Genomic DNA, 22924 nt, shown 5'->3' with positions numbered 1-22924 from the left:
TCCTAATGTATCCGACTCAGAACTGAAAGCAGGCTGAGGGAAACTGTCTTTCCAATCTGTTCGTATAGTGGTTTGACCGATATGTCTTTGAACGCAGCATGTGATGACCACATACGCAAGGGGGAAGGGGGAGTGGAAAGGAGGGGGGGCTGCAGTTGCGCTCTGAACTACAATACCCATATTTCCGTCTGCGCGTCAACAGCAACAGCTAGGATGTTGCGATATCGCAGGCAGCCAAAGATTGCTGTGGTTGCAGAGATTAGGCTGCTGGGTAGAAACCTCCGTGTAATGTTTTGGTAGATGTCAAATTCTGCGGTTTCTGATTTGCAGCTACAGTTGCGACAGACGGAGTCTTCAGTTTCCCGTCGACTCTGCGCTTGTTTGTATTGAAGAATAGCTGCATCGCGCGCTAATGCGTTAGCAAACTAAAAATCACAGTTTTATTGTAAATGTAGGCGAATAAATGGCTAGAAAGGCAGCTATGTGGCAACAAACGGCCGCTCCACTTGAATGAGGATGGAAAGATTTTCTCGGGCAACGCTATCGCACAAGTTACACGTCGGATACATCGCACTCGGAGACATTATCTTCAGAGGATAACCTGGATAACCTTACACGAAATGTCATAGCGCGTAAGTAGCTAGCACTTAGCTAGCTTAGTAATGGCTGGACGAGATGGAGAAGGACCTAATGTTATCAGCAGCAGCCGACCATGAACAGCTGGATGGATAGCTAAAGAAATACTTTCTCCGGAGATGCTTTAGCCTCCTGGGTGGTGTAATTCACTTACATAACAGCTAGTCGCAGCCGCTCTAGCTATCATCAACTGGCTTGTGTTGGCAAGCAAATGGGAAATTTGCCACCAAAAATCTGGGTTGTCTCAACATCATCATAAGTGACAAAGGCATCACTGCATGTTTTGAGGCTGCAAATAGACTCGCTTGAAGCGTCAGATTCGTCAGGTTTACAATCTGACCTGCATTGGTGCAATAATTCACTGCACAGGAAACAATCAGCTCTCCTCTGTTTCTGTGACTGAAGCCGCAAATACTCCCCCTGCCATTTCGACAACATGAGGAAGTTCTTTGATTCTCGTCGGGAGTTGGTCAGCTCCGGGCCTGGTTCTGGAGGAGGCGGTGGCAGCTCCGGGTCCAGTCATGCAGGCGGAAATTTCATTGGACGAGCCTTCACTGTCGGGCGACACCAAGTCACTGTCGAGGAGATTATAGCTGAAGGTGAGATGAGGTTGCACAGACCAGATGATGCCAGTTTTTTTTCCTCTTTTTATTTCCATGCATGTTGTTGATGCAATAATATGATGTGTGCATGCCCAAGCCAAATACATGAGTCACATGACAGTACAGGGATGTAACCTTATACCATCCCCACAGGAATGATGGAGCTTTGCATCTAGCCTGTGTATCTTGGATACATAAATGCAAAACAGAGGCCTACTGCTTTCTCTTAGCAGCACTCAAGCCGTAGATCATACAATTGTTGGATTTCTTTGTAGATACCAGTGGCAGGCCCTTCTCTAATGCTGTTAGACATCAGAACAACATTACTGATGCAGAAATAGAGGCCTGTGCTTGACCGAAACAAAGTCATTTTATTTACCATTTTGAACCCAGGAGCACAGCAGCATGTTATTCTTCTATTTGTAGTGTTTTAAATAACAACTGTTGTCAATGTCAGGCATTCCTTAACACTAACACTAATTTTTCTAGACCACAGTCTGTGGTAATGATGTCTGCCTTACAGAATTAATCAGTGCGTCAGGCTGCTAACTAGTGAAGAGTTTAAAACCAGTGTCCAGTTTTTAAATAATGTAGGAAGACAGTTTTTTGCAATTGACAAGAACGTCTGCACTTGCTGTACTAAAATATGAACATTAGAAGTGGTGTAGACCCTCGACTTGCACCCAGGTTCATAGGTATCTCTTGCACATATATAGTGCCACAGTGCCATACAATACCATTTCACACAAGGTGTCAATTCCAGGATGCAGTATTAGTCGCAATGACTGCCTGAAATTGATGACTCTGTCACAACCACAACTCGGCAAAGTGAATTTGTGGGCTGAGATGTACCAGATGGTTAGGCCTCAATGTAGGCCTCTACTTAAACCCTGCAGCAATGACATGACTAATACATAACGCTATAAGGCTGCACCATTTGGCCCTGGTCGTCCGTATTGATGAAAGGCCACACACACACACACAAATTGCAACAGTTGTAGAAGTGATTAAGTGTAAAAATGAGCATGTCGGCCAAATTTCCAAAATCATGATGCCCTAAGAAAGCTTGTGAGAATGGTGCCATGCAAGATTTGTCTTATTGTGATATTGATCACAATTAAATATGGTAACTATCTTTAAGTGTGTGACAACAAGAATGTTTTTTTTGTCCCAACTGTTCACTGTCAGTTTTGCTGACACGGCTATCATCTCTTCGGGGACTGACAGTTTAATTTGGTCTCTTTCTCAATCCTGCAGGTGGCTTTGCAATTGTGTTCCTTGTGCGAACAAATCAAGGGGTGCGTTGCGCCCTGAAGAGGATGTATGTCAACAATGAGCATGATCTGCAGGTGTGCAAACGCGAGATTCAAATAATGGTGAGTTGCAGAGATTAATCATTTATCTGCTCGCTCGCGTGGTTTTGTATTTGGGTAAAACCACATGAAGGCAACAACATAGCAAATGTCAGTTGAAACCTAAGTTGTGCACATTTCCACACACACATTCACAAATGAAGGATGTCTTATTCTGTCCAGAATAACTAAGAACAAGTGGTGAATTCAGCACACAGTCAGCCTGCAGCGGTGTTGTTCTGTATTTATTCATCTGGTTCTTGGTCAGCTTTGTTTTTTTGCATGTTCTGCTCTCCTCGACTGAGATGTGTTGTAGAATGAGTTGTGGGGATATCTGTATGAACATGAATTCTTAAAGGACTATTCAGTACCTTGATAAGATGTTATTTTTAAGTATTCATTGTTATTCTAGTCCTGAAGTTGTAGTTGTCCTCCTGTGGGCTTCTGATAAATTTATAATTAATGATACCTGTTTGCTAACATAACATAAAACTAAACTGAAGATGTTTTATGGTATAAATTTGCTGCACATAAGGATCACATTGTGGTAAAAGGGAAGAAGACTGTTCTGGCGCTGTCAGACCTCTTGACCTGTTAAAATCCAAGAGCAGAAGTTGGATTTATTTAGTCTATAAATAGACATGTATGCCATGGTAGCCTCCCACAAAATGTAATTTTTCTATCAGCAGGAAAGTCATATTATAGTCTTTAAGCATTTTTGCAGCATGCACTGAGTTCACGGTCTGTTCACAGAACTCATATCTGAAGGAACACTCAGGAAGGAAGGAAGGAAGGAAGCAATGGATGTTCAAGTTTTAGAAGAGTGGCATATCTGTGGCGTATCTTTGAAACCAATGCTGACATTTGGTTCAAAGATAATGTCTGATGTCACTCATGGTGTTTCCTTTACCTCTCAGTCTTTCTCATACTCACTCTCTCTCTCTCTCACACACACGCACACGCACACACACTCACACACACTCACACACAGGCAGGTATAGACTGGCAGTCCCTCACCTCAGCATCAGTACTTGACATTTTTTCATTACCTAATAGATTCCTGATTTTGATGGCCTTGCACTGCATCTCATCTCACACTGACCATACTGAATCAAAGGCTTACGGCATTAAAATTCCCAATGCGCATTTTGCAGCAAAATATGGAAATATTTCTTCCCTGTCCCACGTTTTCTTGGTGTCACAAATCATTTTATTTTACTTCAACACTCTTAACTAATCACCTCAACAGTCACATTGTATGAGCACACTATGCAGCCGCTTACAGTAGTTGCACGATGGTGTGTTAATGCTCTTGAACGTGCGTTTGTGTTCTTGCAGAAAGACCTTGTCGGTCACAAGAATATTGTTGGTTATCTGGACTCCAGTATCACAGCAATGGGATCAAGGGATGTATGGGAGGTTCTCATACTTATGGACTACTGCAAAGGTGAGTGAGTGAGTCGGGGACATGGGGTGTGGCTGCAACCACATGCTTATATTATCATTATAGTGATAATTAGAGTTTGGGCAGCAGTATGTTTGTGCTGTTGAATGGTAAAAACAAACAGTTATTGTATAATAAATCTGACCAACATCAGTGTTATAATAGAATAACACACACAAGTTGAGATTCAGTCCGGTCCCAGTTAGGTTAATGACCCATGTTGTTTGTGCTGCTGTGTAACTGGATCTTGTTTTGCAGGAGGGCAGGTGGTCAATCTGATGAATCAGAGGCTGCAGACTGGTTTCACTGAGGCTGAGGTGCTGCAGATCTTCTGTGACACTTGTGATGCTGTTTCTCGTCTGCACCAGCGCAAGACACCTATCATCCACAGAGACCTAAAGGTGACACATTTTGCCACTTTTTTGCCCTGTGAGGTGCTCTGTTCTGCAGTATGTAGGATAGTACAGGCAGGTCCATTCTCTGTTAGCACAGGGGCAACACCTACTGTAGTTCACCGGGCTGTGATGTCTTTTGAAGAGTCATGATTGATATGTTTGTGTGGGGTTGGTGCTGTGTTTAATTATGGATAGCTCTTATAGGAGGAGAGGGGAGATTGTCAGTTGTCAAAGTACTCCAAACACTGCAGAGCCCAGTTAACTGCAGTGTGGCCTTCGCTTTAATTTTGAGTTACTGTCACTCAGAAGTTTTAATCCATATGGAAACATGACTTTTTATTGCACAGCAGATTGCTTGATTTACATTAAAAAAAATCGACTTCGATGTGTGTTTCAGAGTTATTAGAGCATGATGAAAGGAGCACGTCAATTTTGACTCTGGCTTAAATCTGCATGTCATAATGTGAAGATGGCTGCACCTTGAGATTTGTATTCATCATTATCTCAAGTGCACATGTTACAGGAAGCAAGCAACTCCAGTGTTTGACTTTGCAGAATGGGCCAATTACTGCACCACCTTACACCTTACACAGTGCCACCTGACACTTGAGATCCAAACTGGGTCCCTTCATGTATAACCATGCTGTATCTCTACAGGTGGAGAACATCCTTCTGCACGACAAAGGTCATTATGTGCTGTGTGACTTTGGCAGTGCTACTAACAAGTTCCAGAGTCCGCAGACTGAGGGAGTGGCCGCCGTGGAGGAAGAGATCAAAAAGTTTGTGCCTCTTTTCATCCGCTTTGGTGATATTTGCAGCTTTCATTTATTCACACTTTTAGGTAGGGCTTTGTTTTGTTTTTTTTCTTTTTATGGACTGGTTGAATTTTTAAACATTTTTCTCCTGATCCTCATATGAATCACACACGAGCAGTGCTGTGCTGCTGAAAATACTATGATGTGTGTGCAAAGGAGGTTTTGGTTGATGCAAAATTGAATTATTATCAAATAAAGTCACTACTTTCATTTGCATTTATGCACATTTCTGAATACATAATATTGCGTAGGCTGTTTCATTTCAACTCCACATTAAAAACGGGTCGTTTTCTTACTAATTTATTCCTGTTCTGTCCTTACTAATATATTCCTGTCTTCTTTCAGGTACACCACTTTATCATATCGTGCTCCTGAAATGGTGAACCTCTACAACAACAAGATTATCACCACAAAAGCAGATATCTGGGTAAGTGAAGAGAGAACACTTCTGTGGTAATCCTGATAGGGGTGCATACAGAGAAACAATACAGAGGACACATACAGTACTTATCTGGTAAAACTAAGCCACCATTTCAGTAAAATATAATAAAAGTGTTGATTATAGCGTATTTTGTTAAACTAATATCTAGTGCACTGATACTGGATGTTTTATACTAGAACCCTGTTTGACATCATGGCCCATTGTTAGTTTATTAAACTTACAGGCTCAATAAGTAGCAGAAGTTTGAGTTTTGGGATTGTTTGCACTTGTACTAAGTTTAAGATAAGTAAAGTTGTATTTGTACAATTTAAAAGTCAGAAAACTTTGCTTTTATCTTGTGACTGAATATTTTTATAACCTTCTGGTGTTTAGAGGGGAAAAGGATTTTTGTTGTGACTTGCTGTGCAGTATTGGTAATCTTCTCTTCTCTTCTCTTCTCTTCTCTTCTCTTCTCTTCTCTTCTCTTCTCTTCTCTTCTCTCCCTTTCCTCTCCTTGTTTGTGTTTGGTGTGATGGGGCATGCATGTGATTGTCTTCTCCAGGCACTGGGTTGTTTGCTGTACAAGTTGTGCTTCTTCACTCTGCCCTTTGGTGAAAGCCAGGTGGCCATCTGTGATGGCAGTTTCACCATTCCAGATAACTCGCGCTACTCTTACGATCTTCACTGCCTCATTCGTTAGTGCCTCTTAAACATTAAATCATGTTTTCAACATCAAATTCAGTTTTGACAAAGGCATGCACTTGCGATTTAAATGTAAATGTGTGTTCACTGACTCAGTTTTTGGAGTCTCACTCTTGTTTCTTCACGGTGTTTTGTTTTAGGGTACATGCTGGAGCCGGACCCAGACATAAGACCAGATATCTACCAGGTGTCCTTCTTTGCTTTCAAACTAGCTCAGCGGACCTGCCCTGTTCAGAATGTGAAGGTCAGTCTCTCTCAGCACCAGGGTCAGCTGAAATATTTGGATTTGCTTGGCTTTCTCTCATGAGGAATTGATTTTCTTGTATTCAGTGGAATCTGCTGTGGGTTCGCTGCCTGACCTACATAGACAGACGTGTTAGTTGTCACACTGTGGGAGGAAAATCTGCACTAATTCATCAGTTGCATAAAGTAGAAAATACTTAATAGCCATGATGATATTATTCATTAGTATTAAAAGTACCAACCTTGAGGGTCAGCGTTTTCATTGTAAAATTTTGTCTGTGTGGACTGATTGATACAGTATTCATTGATTCATTGATTTCTTGTGGAATTTCTTTTGAAAAGCTTTTGCATTTTTTCCATAATCCAGAATTCTCAAATTCCCTCTAAACTTCCTGAGCCGATCAAAGCGAGTGAGGCCGCCGCCGCAAAGAAGAGCCAAACTAAGCCCAGGCAAGCATGACCTGCTTACATTGTATTACCAATCAAGGCTGTAGTAACACTACATTTTGCGGAAGTAATTAGGTACAGTCAGTATTCTGATACTCATTAAATAATTATGTTAACACTGTTTGCCATGATTAACAAGGAGGCCAACATCCTCCCTTTTGTTGCCAGACTGACAGATCCAATTCCCACCACTGAAACCTCCATCACCCCTCGCCAGAGGCCCAAAGCAGCCCATACCCAGCCTGCTGCTGGCATCCTACCCATCCAGCCTGCTGCTCTCACCCCTCGCAAGCGGGCTAATCTCCCTGGTGGTGCAGCTCAGCCTGTGGGTACGTACAGCACTCCGTCTCCGGCCTTAGTCTCCTCTCTGTCACAGGAAAAAGACACCCACGATTTTGAATGAAGACGCACATAAAGACAGGAATCCCTCTAATCCTTTGTGCACACTTTGAATCCTGCAATTCTCAACAGGAACAGATCAAGTATGCAGGTTAAGACTCATGCAAATTAAAGCCATCTAACCACAGGCCCAAAGTGATTATGAAATGATTATTCTCCTCTCTGCCACTTGAAACACTGCTTCAGTTGATATCAGCTTTGGACCTGTTACAAATCACTTAGATTTTTTTTTTTTATCAGCATTTAACAGATTATATAATCCTCTTTGAAACATTTTGTTTGAGATAAACATCAACTCGAATGCTCCTATAAACCTATCTATGTTGCTTGATCTTTTCATTGTTCTGCATCTGTGTAAGTATGAAGATTAAAATACTTTGATGCTCTCTCAAGAGTAACATGTTCTTGTTAACATCCCACAGGAGTCAGTTTAGACCTCTCTCAGCCAGCTGCAGCTCTGCAGTCACAGAAGGCGCAGACTTCAGCTCTGCCTCTCATCCAGTCACAAAACAATTCCAGTCAGGCTGTGGCTCCGCAGAAGCAGGTACGTACCAGCTAAATACACAATGAGCAGCCAAAAGAGCTTTCTACACATGCAAATTAATACGAAACCAGCAACTTATTTTTCTTTGGTGTATGCAAATGTGCAAAAACACAAAAAAGGTAAAAAAAAAGTAAAGAGCTTCAGTAGAGCATGATTGATGTCTGGCTGTATGTATCAGGGTGGCATACAAAGGTCGTCACACTCGTGCTTTTCTATCTTTTTAAACCATATATTTCTGGGTTTTAGTTTGTTAAGCTATTTCAAGCCTTGGTTTCTGGGAAATTGTTCACTATTCTCTGACATAGATTAAATAATGAATTAATTAATTGTATTAAAAAATTACAATTATCAGTAGTATCAGCCCTGCATATAAACCCACAGTTGCTTTGGTGAGGTGGAGCACTAAGTTATTTTTGTCTTGACAGTGGTTTGCAGATGTAACATTTTATGAGACAAGAGATAAAAGTCTGTGTTTGTGTGACAGGCCGCGCAGCCAGCCGCCGCTGCAGGAGCAGACACTACAGCAGCAGCAATATCACCAGTGACCAAGGCTGATGTCCAACCGCAAGTACAGCCAGCAGTCCAGCAACAGACCACACCTTCTTCTGTGGGCAGCTCCACCTCCCAGCAGGCAGCGCCGACTCCGTCCAGCCCAGCCCCACCCCAACGCCCGGCTCGACGCAAGCAGGCCAGCCAGGCTCAACAGCCTGCGGCTCAGCCTTCGCCCAGCAAACCAGCCCCTGGTCAGCAGCCTGTATCTCAGCAGCAGATAACGCAGCCAGCAGCTGCCCTTGCTCAGCCTGCCTCCACTGAGATCAGCCAAAAATCAGCTGAGGCGGTAAGTGGTCTGCTGCTCACCATCCAGCTTTACTATTATCGTTATAGAGTTGACATGGTTCATTTTTTTCCCCCTACTTTTTAAATTAGTTCTTTCTATTTTAATCTTGTGTTTTGCTTTCATCCTGTGCCTTTTTTGATCAGACTCCACCTGCTTCTCCGAAGACAACCGAAGAACGAGGCCACCAACGCATCCCGAGTGACGCCACAGCGAGTAGCGTCGCTGCAGTTGACTCACAGCAGCTGCAAGGACCTAATGGAGATGCGGCCCTCAACCAGTAAGTGGCACATACACTTGAAAAAAACCTGAAGAGTAGTTCAAATTCAGGTCATCTCCTGTGTGTTTTATTTATGATATTTTGTTCATCTTTCTCTCCAGATCACTTACATCTCAACCGAGCGGCACCCAGCCTGCTCAGCTCGGTGTTGGAGATGCAGTCCAGGACCAAAGCAAAGCTGGACCCACTGCTCCTGCCTCTGGCACCCCCACACAGCCCGCATGGAACCCCTTTGATGATGACAACTTCACCAACCTCTCTGCTGCAGAATTCAAAGCAGAAGACATAAAGCCCAGTGGTAAAGTTTGTGTTTTTATGCATGCAGTATATGTATATTAGTAGCAGTATTATATACACTAATAAACAGTAGATGTTATAACTGTTTTTAATTACTTTACCAGACCTACCTTCAGAAACTGAGACAACATCATCTGAAGAGTTGATACCAGGTCTGCAGGCCTCAACTGTGGAAAATGAACCCCATGAAACTGGTATGTCACACTTTTCCCTTAAGAGTCTACCGACTCAGTGTTTTTCTTCTTTTCTGTCTTGTATGTGGACCTGGACCCATTAACACAGACCTTTCAGTGCCATCATTACAAATTCAAGCTGTCCTAGAAACATATGGTGACCCTATGTAACTTCATTCATTCCAGATGTTTAATAAACAGCTCATAAACTTGTTCCATCCACTGTAGCTCTGCCATTAGAATATGGTGTTTTTAAAGTAAGTGTGATCAAATGCACTGAAAGTCTGGAACGGGAATATGATGGTAGAATAAAAGGTTTCAGTTAGTTTAGCTTTGTTAAGTTTAGGGTTCAAGAGATTAAATATCAGCAGGACATCATTCCTATGAGCTGCCAGCTGTTAGCATGAGTTAGCGTGCTAGTTTATGGACATCAGAGTGAAGTAAATATAAAGACTGGTAAGTTAACTCAGACTGAGATTTACAGTAAGATATCTTGATGAGTTGATCCCCACTCTGATACCTTACGGCTGTCCTGACGCCACATAATGCGTTTGTACTGTATGAGTCTGAAGGAGTCTGATGAGATGTCAAACCAAGACATAAACCTCTTAATGCACCTGGTCCATTAATCAGCTTTATCAAGCTTTCAAAAGCCATGGCTGCCTTTGTGCATCACACAAATAAAATAAGGGGATTGGTCAGAATGAAAGAATTGCCAAGATTTAAATGACCTTTTAATGTGAAGAGTTCTGGCAGCACCGCTGCTGTACCCAGCAAATGTAGCCAACGATGGTTTTTATGAGCTGCCGTTAACAAGACAGAAAAGTGGGAGGATTGATTTGCTAATATACTGAATAAGTTAATGCTGTATCTTAAGCAGTTCAAAAACATGAGGAAGAGTTATTAATTTTCATTCATTCACTGGGTCTGATCGATAAATTAAAAAAATAGTTTGATATTTTGGGAAATACATTTATTCGCTTTTTTGCCGACTGTACGCTAAATGTATAGCTACTGCCAGCAGCTGGTTAGCTTACACTTAACATAGACAAGGTTTCAACCAGCTCCCTCCTACATTGCTTTTCTTGAGGCTAATTTTTAGACTTCATTACACATCATTACTCTGTCACATTGCTTTGTCACCCAGTTGAAAGACCTTCAGCCATTCTTGACGTGGATTCTGGAGCCTCACTGCTGGTTGTCCCAGATCCTTTCTGTACACTCGAACTGTCGGATGCACCAGGTAAATATCTCTGCCAGTGGCTCCACGCTGTATGCTCTTTTTGGTACTGTCTCATACAAACATATGACTCACAAACTGCCATTCATGAAAAGCTTTTGACTTCCAGAGAGAAGTCTAAGAAATCTTTCTGTCCTCTGAAAAAAATGTTGTTGTTGGTTGTCCTAAAATATCCTCAGTAAAATTAACAATTATAACAAATGAATAATAACATGAATAAATGATGATATGAAAGTAAACATCTAAGCATCATGTAGACGAGCAGCCAAACCAAGTAACATACTGTACACACAAATAGCACATCAATGTCCTAAATGGCTTTTCTCTCCTCTGTTGCTATGGGAATTTCTTATGTCAGTAACTTCTTATATTTAAACACTATTTTATATATAGGTTTTATATACCTGGCTCACCATGTTTTACTTTCTTCACTGGCCTTTAGAGAAGCTGATTGAAGGACTGAAATCTCCAGACACGTCTTCACTCATGCTTCCTGACCTCTTGTCATTGTCTGATCCCTTCGGTGGTTCTGTGGAAGAGTCTGCAAAAGGTGTGTGTGTGCGTGTGTGTGTGTGTGGGGTGTGTCGGTGGTGGTGGTGGTGGGGTGCTCCTCTACAAGCAGGCTTGTGTGTTTCAGCACAGAAAAAAAGAGCTCTAAAAACCCACTGTACACTATCCGCCCAGGTGGTGGGATCCAGCTGGATATGGAAATGAGCAACTGTTTGCTAACAAGTTTGCCATAGCAACTTAAAAGCTGATATTATTTCAGTGTTGTGTTCCCAGTTTGTTTTTGCTGCTCCAGGTGGCCAAAGATGTCACATGTTTACGATATCACTACTAGTGCCACAAGTATTTGAGTTACAAGAGATTTTTGGCAAAAAATGATATCAAGATGTTTTCTGTTGGGAAATTTAACCAAATGTATTATGCTCTATTAATAAGCTGAGAAAAGGGAATTTATCTTTACTTTACTTCACTTTGTTCTAAGAGTTAGTAAAACCTTGAAATATTACAGTTTGTAAATAGTAAAAGGATTAGGTTCCTTTTACTATTTACAAAAGGTCAATGTATCTGTGTCCTTGTCCATAACTAAACTTTACCCTCTGTTCTGTCCCAGACTCTCTCACTGCCGACGACTCTCTCCTGGGCTGCTCTCTGATCTCTGGTCCGTCCGTCCCTCCAGCAGCGAGCAGTGCCACCACCTCCGTCTCCTCTGCCCCCACCTCCGCTGCCTCTGTGTTGGATGATTTCAGTCTGTTGTCTGGAGATTCTGCACAGCCTAAAGCAGGTAAGAATCTCAGGGCCTGTTGGAGAAACTTTGCTTTTTCGGTAACTCACTTCTGCCTCTATGCAGCTATCTGCCAGTTTTTTCCAATATTCACTAAAAGAATAAACAAGAACGATTTGGAATTGAACCCACATGCTTTTTTATAAATGACAGAAATGTGTCTGTACCGTAGCACCAAGTATTAACTGTTAAGGAACACAGTTTGTAAATTTCAGCAGTAATAGTGATGCACCCTTTAACAGAAGAAAACATGTGTTCACGTTAGTAGGTTAGGTGCTGTGTAGAACGGTAATGTTACTGTTTTATGGAGCAGATATGATTGGCTGTACAGACACAAGTTCTCCATCAGTATTCATATCAATAATGCAGAACCAGGCGGCGCCTCATGAAACCAAAAAACATTTCTCCATTTTGGTTTCTAATCTTTTTTTTTTTTTTTTTCCAAAGGAGAGCACAGTATCTGTGAGAGCATGTACATAAGCAACATTCAAAAAAAAAATGCAATTAACTATTAGTTGGACTTAAAGCTGTTGTTGACACCAACGTCCAAAATCAGCTACTTGTAAATACTATCATACTGTACTGTGAATTTCAACCACTGGGTGGCAGCAGAAGCATTTCCATCACAGCTGAACAAATTCATCTAATCCACATTCATCTTGACAGTTCGTGTTGTGTTTATCTTCATAACCTCATAAAGCTTTTGACATTAAAGGAAAATGCTTCTTTTCAGTGGCGTCATCTGTAAAACTACATTGTGCGTCCCGCACTGAGCGCTCCACAGCTGTGGCTGAGTTGTTCGGTCTTGGCTGGTGAACGAAAGGCATTTGACTGTTGTTGACAGTGCCAAGTCTGAATCACAGCCTGAACGTTTGCACCAGCTGCATGATCCTAATTACTACTAATCTGTCCTCATGATATCTTATCAAACAGCTTTTTTACTACAGGAGAGCTTTGGATGTGGGTTTTTTTTTTTTTTTTTTTGTGGTGGCTGTGCTGATTTTATGATTTTAACATTTTTATCATGGTGAGGAAAAAACAAGTGCTAGTGCTTATCATCATTGGCCTTACTTATAAATGTTTATTTGGCCACAGTGCTCCTTTTTTCTTATTTTTTCACCCCTTCATCTAAGAAGTTTTCTAAAACACTCGGGATTTCAAATGGTAACGTCAAACACCCACTTTTTTTTTTTTTTTTCTATTCTTTGCAGACTCGTCTCTCCTGATCTCAGACTTTGAGCCCCAACAAGCGAGTGGAGAGGGAGGCACGGAGGACGAGTTTGATCCAATTCCCGTCACAGGCCGAAAGAACTCCCAAGGTAAGTCTGTACAGTATCTGCAAAGAAGCACAGGTGGGTCAAGATGGTCTTAGAAATTGTAGACACACCCAGGAGTGTTTTTTTTGGGGGGGGTCAGTGGCATGCTCATTTGCTAAATAATTAACAGCACTCAAACCTACTGATAACAGGATCAGGTGCCTGCGCTGTTTTTACATCTTCAGTTGAGAATGTTTGAAAACCAGTAGCAGTAAATGGGTAAATTCTGCCCTCTTTCTCCCTCTTCTCTCTTTCTCTCTCTCTTTCTCGACCTCTCTCCCCCCCTTCTTTGACTGCTGTGTTTTGCTTGTTGTGACTCCCACTCCTCTGCTTCTCCTCCCCTCTGTTTGCCCGTGTTCCCCCTTGTCTCTCCGGCCAGTTTCAGGAGGCCACTCGCGCAGTAACAGTGGCGGCTCTGAATCCAGCCTGCCCAGCTTGGCCCGCTCCCTGCTGCTGGTGGACCAGCTCATCGACTTGTAGGCGGCCCTCCCCCCCCTCCCTCGTAGAAGCTGTAACACTGGATTATAGACTGGCATAGCATAACTGCAATCAACACTGTTGTCATAGCTAGCTTCCTGCACCCCCTGGCTGTCATCATCATTGTAGTTCCTACAGTAGAAATGTCCTTCGCCTTTCAGTGCTTCTTCATCCCCGCCCTCTCCGCCGTATCAACTGCATTATCTGGCTTCTCTTCACCTCTTATCTCTCACCCTCTCACTCACATTTTCTCTTTGTTGTAGTCTCTGCGCATCATGTATTGTCCATTGGTTCAAGAGTGGCCAGTACACTAACATCATCCTGACGATTAACCATTACATCTTTCTGTCAATCAGGATATAATATTGCTATCCAGTTTGTTTGAACAATATCGCATTATGTCAAATAGCAAACAATAGAAGATCATCGTTGTAATGTACAATAGGCATAGTTATAAGTGGTTGTAGTTATTATCGTGCACAAGTGAATTTGTCGTTGTTTGCCTTTTTAAATTCTCCTCCCCAGATTTATTTGCACATTTTAAAGTAAAACCATGGAAAAGTTAAATGACAAACTTGTTCAAATAAGGTCAGTTTATTTCTTCTGCAAGCGGAAACTTATTTGAAACGTAGTCATGTAGCCTGATTTGCACAGTAGCATAAGTGTTACCTCTGTCAGCCTGTTGGGTGGAATATCTTTAACAATTTAAAGCTGCTAAAGAGTAGACTGAAAAATGAAATCAAATCGTGCCACAATCTGGAAACAAAACAGTCATAACGACACCTCCTACTACTTCTCTGTCTGCTTCTGCAGCACGAGCACCATACTGAGTTATTGTGATGGAGAGAAAAGCAGGACACAAAAAGTTTCCCTGATCAGACTAAACAGTGAAGTGCCATAAAATAATCTGTGAAGCAAACTACTGACTGAAACAGTCCTGAAAGTGTACAGGATCTGCTAATCTATAAATATAAGTACAATTAAAAAGAACATCTTACAAATTCTGTCATCAATCCAAGGTGAACTTGTTGTCCAGACAGAGTGTACTTTTAAAACAAGGACCTGTTCTCATTTGCTGTTATTTTAAGCTTCCTTTTGATTTTATCCTTGAGGCAAGCAAGAGGTTGCTTTGGAATTAAATGGCAAATCCTGGTCATTTAACAGTGTTTATACCAGTGTGCCATACCGACATTAAATGCATGAAATCATGAAAATAAATTTAAATAATCAACATTAATAGGAAATATTAGAACTACAGTAGCTGTTATATATAGAGAGAACATTCATGACGATTCAGGTGATTTTTTGGCACTAACAGAAACAAACTAATGTGGCATTTTAAAAATGATTTTCACTCATTCACATTTTTTCTTTAATATCAACACAAACATTAATTCCCCATCATGCAATCCTTCCTACATTCCTGTCACTTGTTTACTCCTTATTTATGTAAATAGATATCTGGACCCCGTGCAGGCTCTTATCCAGACCATAGAATTGGTTATTCTTCCCGTGTATATATGAAGTCATTGTCATAAAGCTTTACTTGTGGAAGACATATTGCTTTACTTGTGAAATCTCTCTCAGTATATATATATCTATACATATATAGATATATATATATGTATACATGAGATATTGTTTTCCTGTTAATAAATGTTAATATGAATAGAGTGTTAGAGAATGAATGTAAGAAATAAATATTAGTCTATAATAAAAAATATCTATAATTCTTAACACCATAATCACTGAATAATATTGAAGAATACTCTATAAATATTTCATTCCTCTTTGTGGAATTGTGTGTTGAGAAAGTTTTTTTTCTTGGTTATATCTATTCAATAATTGTCCGTACATTCAAATGTATAGATAATAATCCTAGTCTTTGTCCAACCTGGAAGATTAGGCTGAATCCCATGTCTTATTCCACCTTTGTGAAAAGAAAGTGAGCCTGTGTTCTGTTTGTTTACATGGACTGATGAAGGATTATATTTTTACAGTTTTCTGGAGAGTGGGAGCTTAACCTCTTGAATCTTAGTCCTGTTTCATTTCATTGCTAAACTAGAACTTTTTCTGAAATTGTGCTTTACCGGTTTTAGTGATCACAGAATTCATATCAAAAAGCATGGCAGTGTTGTTGAATGTTATGTTCATGTGTGTTGGTATACAGTGTTATGATAAGTATGTATGTGTGTGTGGAGTCAGACTTGTTGGATGTGTTTTCCAGTAGCCTACTTGTGTTGTTGTTCGCTGCAAACATGGCGACGGTCGCGTTGTCATTAAAATCTCCTCTTGAAGCACAGGCCCCCCTAAATTCTCTCAGGTAGTCAGAGCTACATGACTCTCTCTGAGAGTTGGATACGTATTGGCTTACTGCTCCCCAGTCTCACTGTCCTCTGGAAGTCTGCGCTCCATATTACAGTCAAGAGAACTTGTCTGATGTAACGTGTGAGGGGCTCTCTGAGGTGCGAAGTCTGCCAGTCTCACAGTGATGATACGTCACTGTTGCTGTAGCAGTGGTTTGATTATCAGGCAGCATGAAAGTCAGCTGTTCAGGGTTTGAAAAATCAGCTCCAATCAGCAATATAAATGTTTCTGTAGGATCAAACAAAGTCATTTTGCTTCCTGTGCATGGTTACAGTGGGGAGGACGACCTCCGCCTCCTCTTTTCAATTTTTGTCGTATTAAAAAATGATTTTAAATAGCATATAGTGTGCGGTACGGTATGTTTTTTTGTGAGATCTACTGAAAATACACCTTTCTGGAAGAGGAATAGTACATTTAAATAATCAGGAGTTATTTTATCATTATTTAACTCTAGTTATTTAAATCAGTCACATTTTAATTCAGATAAAGTCCACAAATTCTGGTTAGATATTAATAATATCATATATATATATATATACATATATATATACATATACAATAACAAATGAATAAATTAAGTAATTAATTGTAGTTACCTTTTGAAGTCAAGGCAGCAGTATTCAATAAATCTCACATCGCTTAAAATCTTTGAATCTTAAATTTTAAAATCCAGAATAGGCTCAAACTAAGTTTCATGATAATGAGTTGAAACATATTGATTTCTGCGTTATTTCAACGTCAGTCCATTTGCTCCCAAAACGGAGAGTATTTTGAGTAGAAATCACTGATTAACAATTTAAATTATGTCCTTTTATTGTCTAAATCAATAAACGTCGAGGAGCGGCTGGTTTCAAAGCAACAGGCTCTTTTGGCCGCATTTACTGTAGGTACTGCATGTGCAACTGAAGGCTTATGTTTGTTTTGTTTTTTTATCATCCTCTCTATGATCCTTCCACTGAACAGCTCAGTCATTTGAAGTTACTGTTTGAACCTATGCAACTCCCGAGCTTTCTCCCTGTAGCCGCCTGTGTGCTGTTGTAATCGGTAAAGCCAAGCAGGTAGTGAGATTAGTCCTTGATGTGAAACAGGAGCCCCTCGTTCTCTCTGTTGTTTTGCCAAAAATGAAATCTGATACTATTGAGTGTTTTGAGACGCCTCCTGTCTGTATGGCCCCAAACCTGCGTCAGAGCTGTGGTATCGTGTGCTCCTTCTATTTTTGTGAGATAATTAAAGAATTATAAAGGGATGGCAAATAAAATACAAATGTGAATGTCAACGTGTTGAGTGTTGATTGTACGATTTTCTTTGTCATCATTTTCGTTCAGATTATTGGTTACTATAGCTCAACAGAAGTTTTTTTTTTTTTTTTTTTTTTAAATAATAGTGTCTGTCAGTAAAGGGGGAAAAAAATCAACATTTACAAGTATATTCCACATTTAAACAACTTTTCTTTAGACATAGTCCCATCTTTAAATTGTTATAGTGAAGGGGAACTATTTTGCACAGTCCGCTACTAGTGCGAACATAACATAACACTCCTGACTGAAGTGTGAGCCGTCAAGTTGCATTGTGGGTAAAGTAGGTGCAAATTTTTGACAAAGGAAAAAATAAAATGTGTAATAAAAAAGACGATATCTCTGGTTCAGCTGCTTTGATTCTGATACTTTTTGTTCTAAAGTGTTTTAGGAATGCGCCGCTAAATCGATGGCACCCTCTTTTAATTGTTTGTCATCAGACTTGCATGTAAAGATATGTGCATGAAATACTTGGGTGCGAGACTGAGGGCTTAAGTTATCAAGTAAATGAATTTTTAAACTGTTGTATTTTATAGCAGGGTTGGTTTAATCATGTAATGCACTAATCAACGTTTTATTCTACTTGGATAGCAGGTTAAGTCCACTCAGGTAAGATCAAACATCAGCTTCATGACCCATTAAAATCTCAATCCATTTTTTGTTTTTCCATTTTTGTGACTTTTCCTTCACCTTCTAAAAGATGATCATTTCTCACTTTCCTAAACACAATAGTTATAGGAATATACCTGACATCGTGTCATACTCGAGCCTGACCTGCCGACATGTTGCCAGAGTTTAGCTTATCGCAGATACGGGACGTTAGTATCAGCTCATTTATTGATCCATTAGTGAGAGGAATATAGCAGTACAGAAATGACAAAGATGTGTTTGACACACAACGATGGGACAGTCAAAAAATAACTGAGAAGTTTATTTTTCAACAATAAAACGTTCCACTCGATACATATCCTGAACACAATGCTTTAATAACCGAATTGAACAGTTCCTTGTGATATGTTAATATTAAAAAGGGGAAAAGAAGAATGTCGGCCAATATATTATCAGATTTTTTTAAAACTCTTAAATAGAAATATAAGTCTAGGCTTTTATCACTGGAAACATGTCACAGTAGGAAAAGCACAGATGTGAACAATAAATTTAATGATGGCTGGATTTCATTTAGTTGCTTTGGTTTCAGGGTCCTGGTGTTGTGCGTGCTGGCTCACTGTCGCACTGTCATGACTTATTGAGACACTTAAATTGAAGAGAAATTGTTAATGTGCTTTTAACTCTGTTGGCCTCAAAACTTCAGTACTGATCAGACTAATGTTTCACACCACCCATCTGAGCTCACTGATAAACATCACATGCTCCACACGACGTAAAAACACTGGAATATTTTGCATTTTCCACATTTTCTCTCTAAAACCTTCCATGATTTCCACTCCCATCACTTTCTGTCACTGGGTTTTGATCCATTTGAGAAACATTTGGTTTAGGTAAACATTCCTTTCTGTTGCATTTAATATCATGATAGAAAAAGATGCTATTTTCCACAATATGAGATTCATAAAATGAATGTCCCTTTGTTGTAAAGTTTTTAAGCATGTATCTTCATGTTTCTCCGATGTCTCCCACATACAGACCTGCAGAGGGAGCTCAACAGTAATGTACTGCGAGGCTCTGGGACTGTGGCTTCTGTGCAGTTCTCTGAGGAGAAGCAAGGGCAGAGGATCCAGCAGAGGACTGCTGCATGTGTCTATAACAAACACATGCTGCAATCAGATGAGAGGAGCAAGCAACACCATGTGATTTCAACTCCTTCCACCACTTTTCACTTCGTACCTGACAACCATGTACCCCTGTTCCAGCCTCCAGACAGCCCAGTGACCTCTGATGTCTTCCAGCTGGCCCCTTTTAAACCACCAGAGAAAGAAAGCAAGAATGCATTCAGCAGCTCCTCCTTTTCTGCATCTCATAAACCTGTTGAGGCATCGGATGTTTTCCTCCAGGCACCGTTTGGAAAGAGGCAGGAAACCACCAAAGCAAACGATCACATATTTAAGTCTGTTACACAGCAGATTCAAACCAGCAAACACAGTCACCTGGTCCCAGTATCTGCTCCTCAGCCTCTCGGTGTCCGGGTCCCTCCTCAGCCTCTGCTCCAGCAGCCGGTGGCGGTGCACCGGGTCGTCTCCAGGATTGGTCAGCAGGCCGCCGTGGGTTCTGTGGCTGTGGGGCCTCTGCATTCCTGGACCATAGGGGGAAGAGCTCTGGATGACCCGTTTACCGCTGCACCTTTTCAGCCAAGATGCTCTCAGGGGAAACCTTGATTATATAATTGTCTGGTAAAAAATGCCAAGTCAGAGCTTTTTCTGCAGCTCATGAAGGAGCCAAAGTATAAGTCAGTCGCAGTATTACCCATTTTATAATGTAGTTTTACTATTGTCATTATTGCTGCAGTATTAAAATGACTAAATTATCCCTTTTAGCAACTATGTACTTTAAACTTCATGTTCTACCTCAGTCATCTGATCCGCTTTTAGTCTGAGCACAACAGTGCGTCATTTCAGCACTTTACAAACAGTCTGAACTTGGACTGAGAAGTTATTAAGATGAACTTCAGTGGATTGATCCTGTAATTTAAAACTTCATGTAGGACATCAAGAAGGGTTTTGTAAAACTGTAATTTTTTTGACTGCATATTTCTGTTTTATTCAATTTGTCAATATTTGGTGTGTTTCTCAGTTGGTGCCGTCTTTCTAAAACCTCTACAAATATTCACGCATCAGAAAACTTTAATATCTGAGATGTAAAGTCGCTGCTTTCAGTTTTATTCTGTGTATTTCAGTTTGGCAGCGGCTGCAGGGTCTAATCCTGTTTTAAATCTATATAGCGGTTTACCCTTCTGTTTACATGTAGATTACGGATTGTGCCTTTTTTAATATCAGTGATTGCAGGCGTCTGGTTAACATTCAGCATCAGTGCTGCAAAGCTACCAAACAGACCAACGTGATAAATCAAATGCAATGATGAGAAACATTTTCACACAGTTGAAGGAGGGAAAATATTTCAAGCACAGTGAAATTTAAAAAAAAAAGAGTTACAAAGAAATCTGGACAAGTACTTTAGTGATTTCGAGCTCAATTTACCATCTTTACTACTTGATAATTGTTCTCTGGTTGCTGCTGCTGCCATTTTCTCACAAACTACACCAGTGTTATGAGACTTTAGTAGTTATCTTGAAAGGAGTTAGACTTTTTTAAACCTGCTAATGTTGTTTGTCTTTGGTCTTTTTGTATGTTGAATGAAACATATCATGTCTGTGTCTTCCAACTTAAAGTTACACAATAGGTCAGAAGGCAAGTCACAGAAAAAAAAAAAACCATCATCTCTACCGAGCCGAATTTTTAGTGCGTTTTTCTTACAGTGATAAGATTTTAAATGTTTCTTATTATTTTGCTTCATACTTTGGCAGAGATAAGGACTTTTTGTAAACCATGCTGCCTTTACTTATGGCATTTTGTTCATGCATAGTATTTTTCATTCTTATTATCTGGCTATTAATACTGGCCTTTAGGAAAGATTGTCAGTAGAAAACTTTGTATTTTATTAAAGGTTTATGAATATAATGGTATCCTAGTTATTTAGTTATATGTCTTTTCTTCCTCTTTAACCTGTCAATAATGTGGTGGTACGGTTTTCAAGGCGTATTCCAGTGTCCTGCCTCATTACTGACGTGTTTCACACCAGTGGATCCAGGCTTTCATGGTTCTACCTGAGGTGGGACACGATGGCAAATGTCTGTTTGAATCTTGGCCAGATGACAACAGTGAGAGCGCTGCAGGGATCTTTCATGTCCAAAATGGTGTCAGTGGCGTGCTGGAGGTCTTTCTTGTGTTGATAGACTTGCAGAAGTTTGCTTCACGGGACAGAGGCCAAAAGTATTGTCTTTCCAGGAAAGTTTTTGTTTTATCTTTGTTTTTTTATGAATAACAGATTAGGCAGATTAAAGTGCATGCAGAGGAAAAATGGAAAAAAGATAAACACAGGATCAGCCAAAAACACTATAAACTAGTTCTGCTATTTAATGAGTATTTTTACTTCAGACCCAGTCCCCAATAAACCCCCACAAAAACACACGAGGTATACGGCTCAAATCTCTTCTTCGGGAGGAAAAGTAAGTTGAGCTTGTGTGAAAGATGAGCCGCTTGTTTTTGCTCTGCTGTGCGCAAAACGTCATGTGAGCTTAGTTTTTGTAAGAGGTTCGCTTTTCTTGAACTTGGGACAAGAGCAGCACATGGAAAAAAAAAGAGAGTGAGTGAATGAAAATTGATAAAGCTGGAGCTTTGTTTTTTTTTTTAATTGTAAACCGGTTCAAGGCTGTGTGGAAACTGCGCTGGTTCATAAACTTGCATAACTGTGGAACTGCGTGACGTCAGTGATTGCCTTTGTTTGTGCAGCCAAGGCACTGGCGAAGCTGAGACCACTGATGAGCATATTTTTACACTCTCTTCACAGTTATACATATTTCCGATGTTACAGATGGTGTTTCGCGGTGAAACGTCAAACGCAGAACAAATAGAGGTTGATGAATTTTTGTCAGTTAGGGAGGTCCGTTTGATCATTCATATATTACTGATAAATACCGGCTTAACACTGAGCAAGGACATAAATACTGAAACATATTGAGGGAAAAGAAGTATAAACTGCTTGTCAGACTCATGCACGCCACACTGGTGACAAGTTTAGCTTTGCTGTCATTTTGTAGATTGAAAGATTTAATACTGCGTATGTTCATCATGACACATGCAAAGCTGGAAACAGCCAAGAGAAAATAGTGCTCAGGTAAAAAAAATTTTTTTTTTGTCCTCAGCAGTGGTGGACTCTGTAAAAGTGTTAAACTGTGTGAATACCTCTTCCAGATCTCCATGGCGTCATAGTTGGATTTTGATTTTATTGTGTGCCTATAATCCGACGTCCTGCCTCTGCTCCTGGCAGTTTTCTCAGGCACGCCTCCATGAGCTCACTGCCCACAGGACTGCAGGTCCGACTGCATGCGTCTGCGAAAGCATTTCCTAATGCAGAAAGAACTGAAACTATGGAAAGCACATGGAAAAGATGCATTTGGGTTTATTTTAGTCGATCTGATTGGAATAAGGCTCAGCTGACCAGCTGTTCCACGGCTTGTTCCATAATTCCCAACCCTGAAAATAACGTTTTTTATTTAGAGAGATTCAATAGAAATCTTACCCATAATGGAAGCGATTTACTCCAAACTGTTTGGAGTATTGTTAAAGTAAAGTGAATAATTTTGTTCATCCTTCTAATCATTCAGCCACATTCTAGCTGTATG

General features: G+C 40.5%; 1 protein-coding gene across 2 annotated transcripts; it reads left to right on the top strand.

Annotated features, from left to right (window-relative positions):
- The first annotated feature begins 205 nt into the window (after positions 1-205).
- Positions 206-21200, top strand: LOC111234148 (AP2-associated protein kinase 1-like). Of its 2 annotated transcripts, none has more exons than XM_022762088.1 (20): positions 206-1235; positions 2496-2614; positions 3929-4037; positions 4293-4435; positions 5087-5208; positions 5590-5671; positions 6228-6360; positions 6508-6611; positions 6978-7060; positions 7226-7386; positions 7879-8000; positions 8485-8838; positions 8982-9115; positions 9217-9413; positions 9517-9606; positions 10733-10828; positions 11268-11375; positions 11943-12113; positions 13325-13432; positions 19213-21200. In XM_022762088.1, exons 1-20 carry the CDS (start codon positions 1073-1075, stop codon positions 19899-19901), a joined length of 3288 nt encoding a protein of 1095 aa, XP_022617809.1. In that variant the 5' UTR covers positions 206-1072; the 3' UTR covers positions 19902-21200. The 2 variants fall into 2 exon arrangements, with proteins under 2 accessions (XP_022617809.1, XP_022617810.1); XM_022762089.1 differs by lacking the exon at positions 19213-21200 and adding an exon at positions 13809-17532.
- The last annotated feature ends 1724 nt before the right edge of the window (positions 21201-22924 follow it).

This window comes from Seriola dumerili, unplaced genomic scaffold, assembly GCF_002260705.1.
Source record: "Seriola dumerili isolate Sdu_G_001 unplaced genomic scaffold, Sdu_1.0 BDQW01000442.1, whole genome shotgun sequence".
In the NCBI taxonomy this organism is placed as follows: Eukaryota; Metazoa; Chordata; class Actinopteri; order Carangiformes; family Carangidae; genus Seriola; species Seriola dumerili.
Note: the sequence above shows the minus strand (reverse complement) of the source record. Positions and strands in the feature narration are given on the sequence as shown.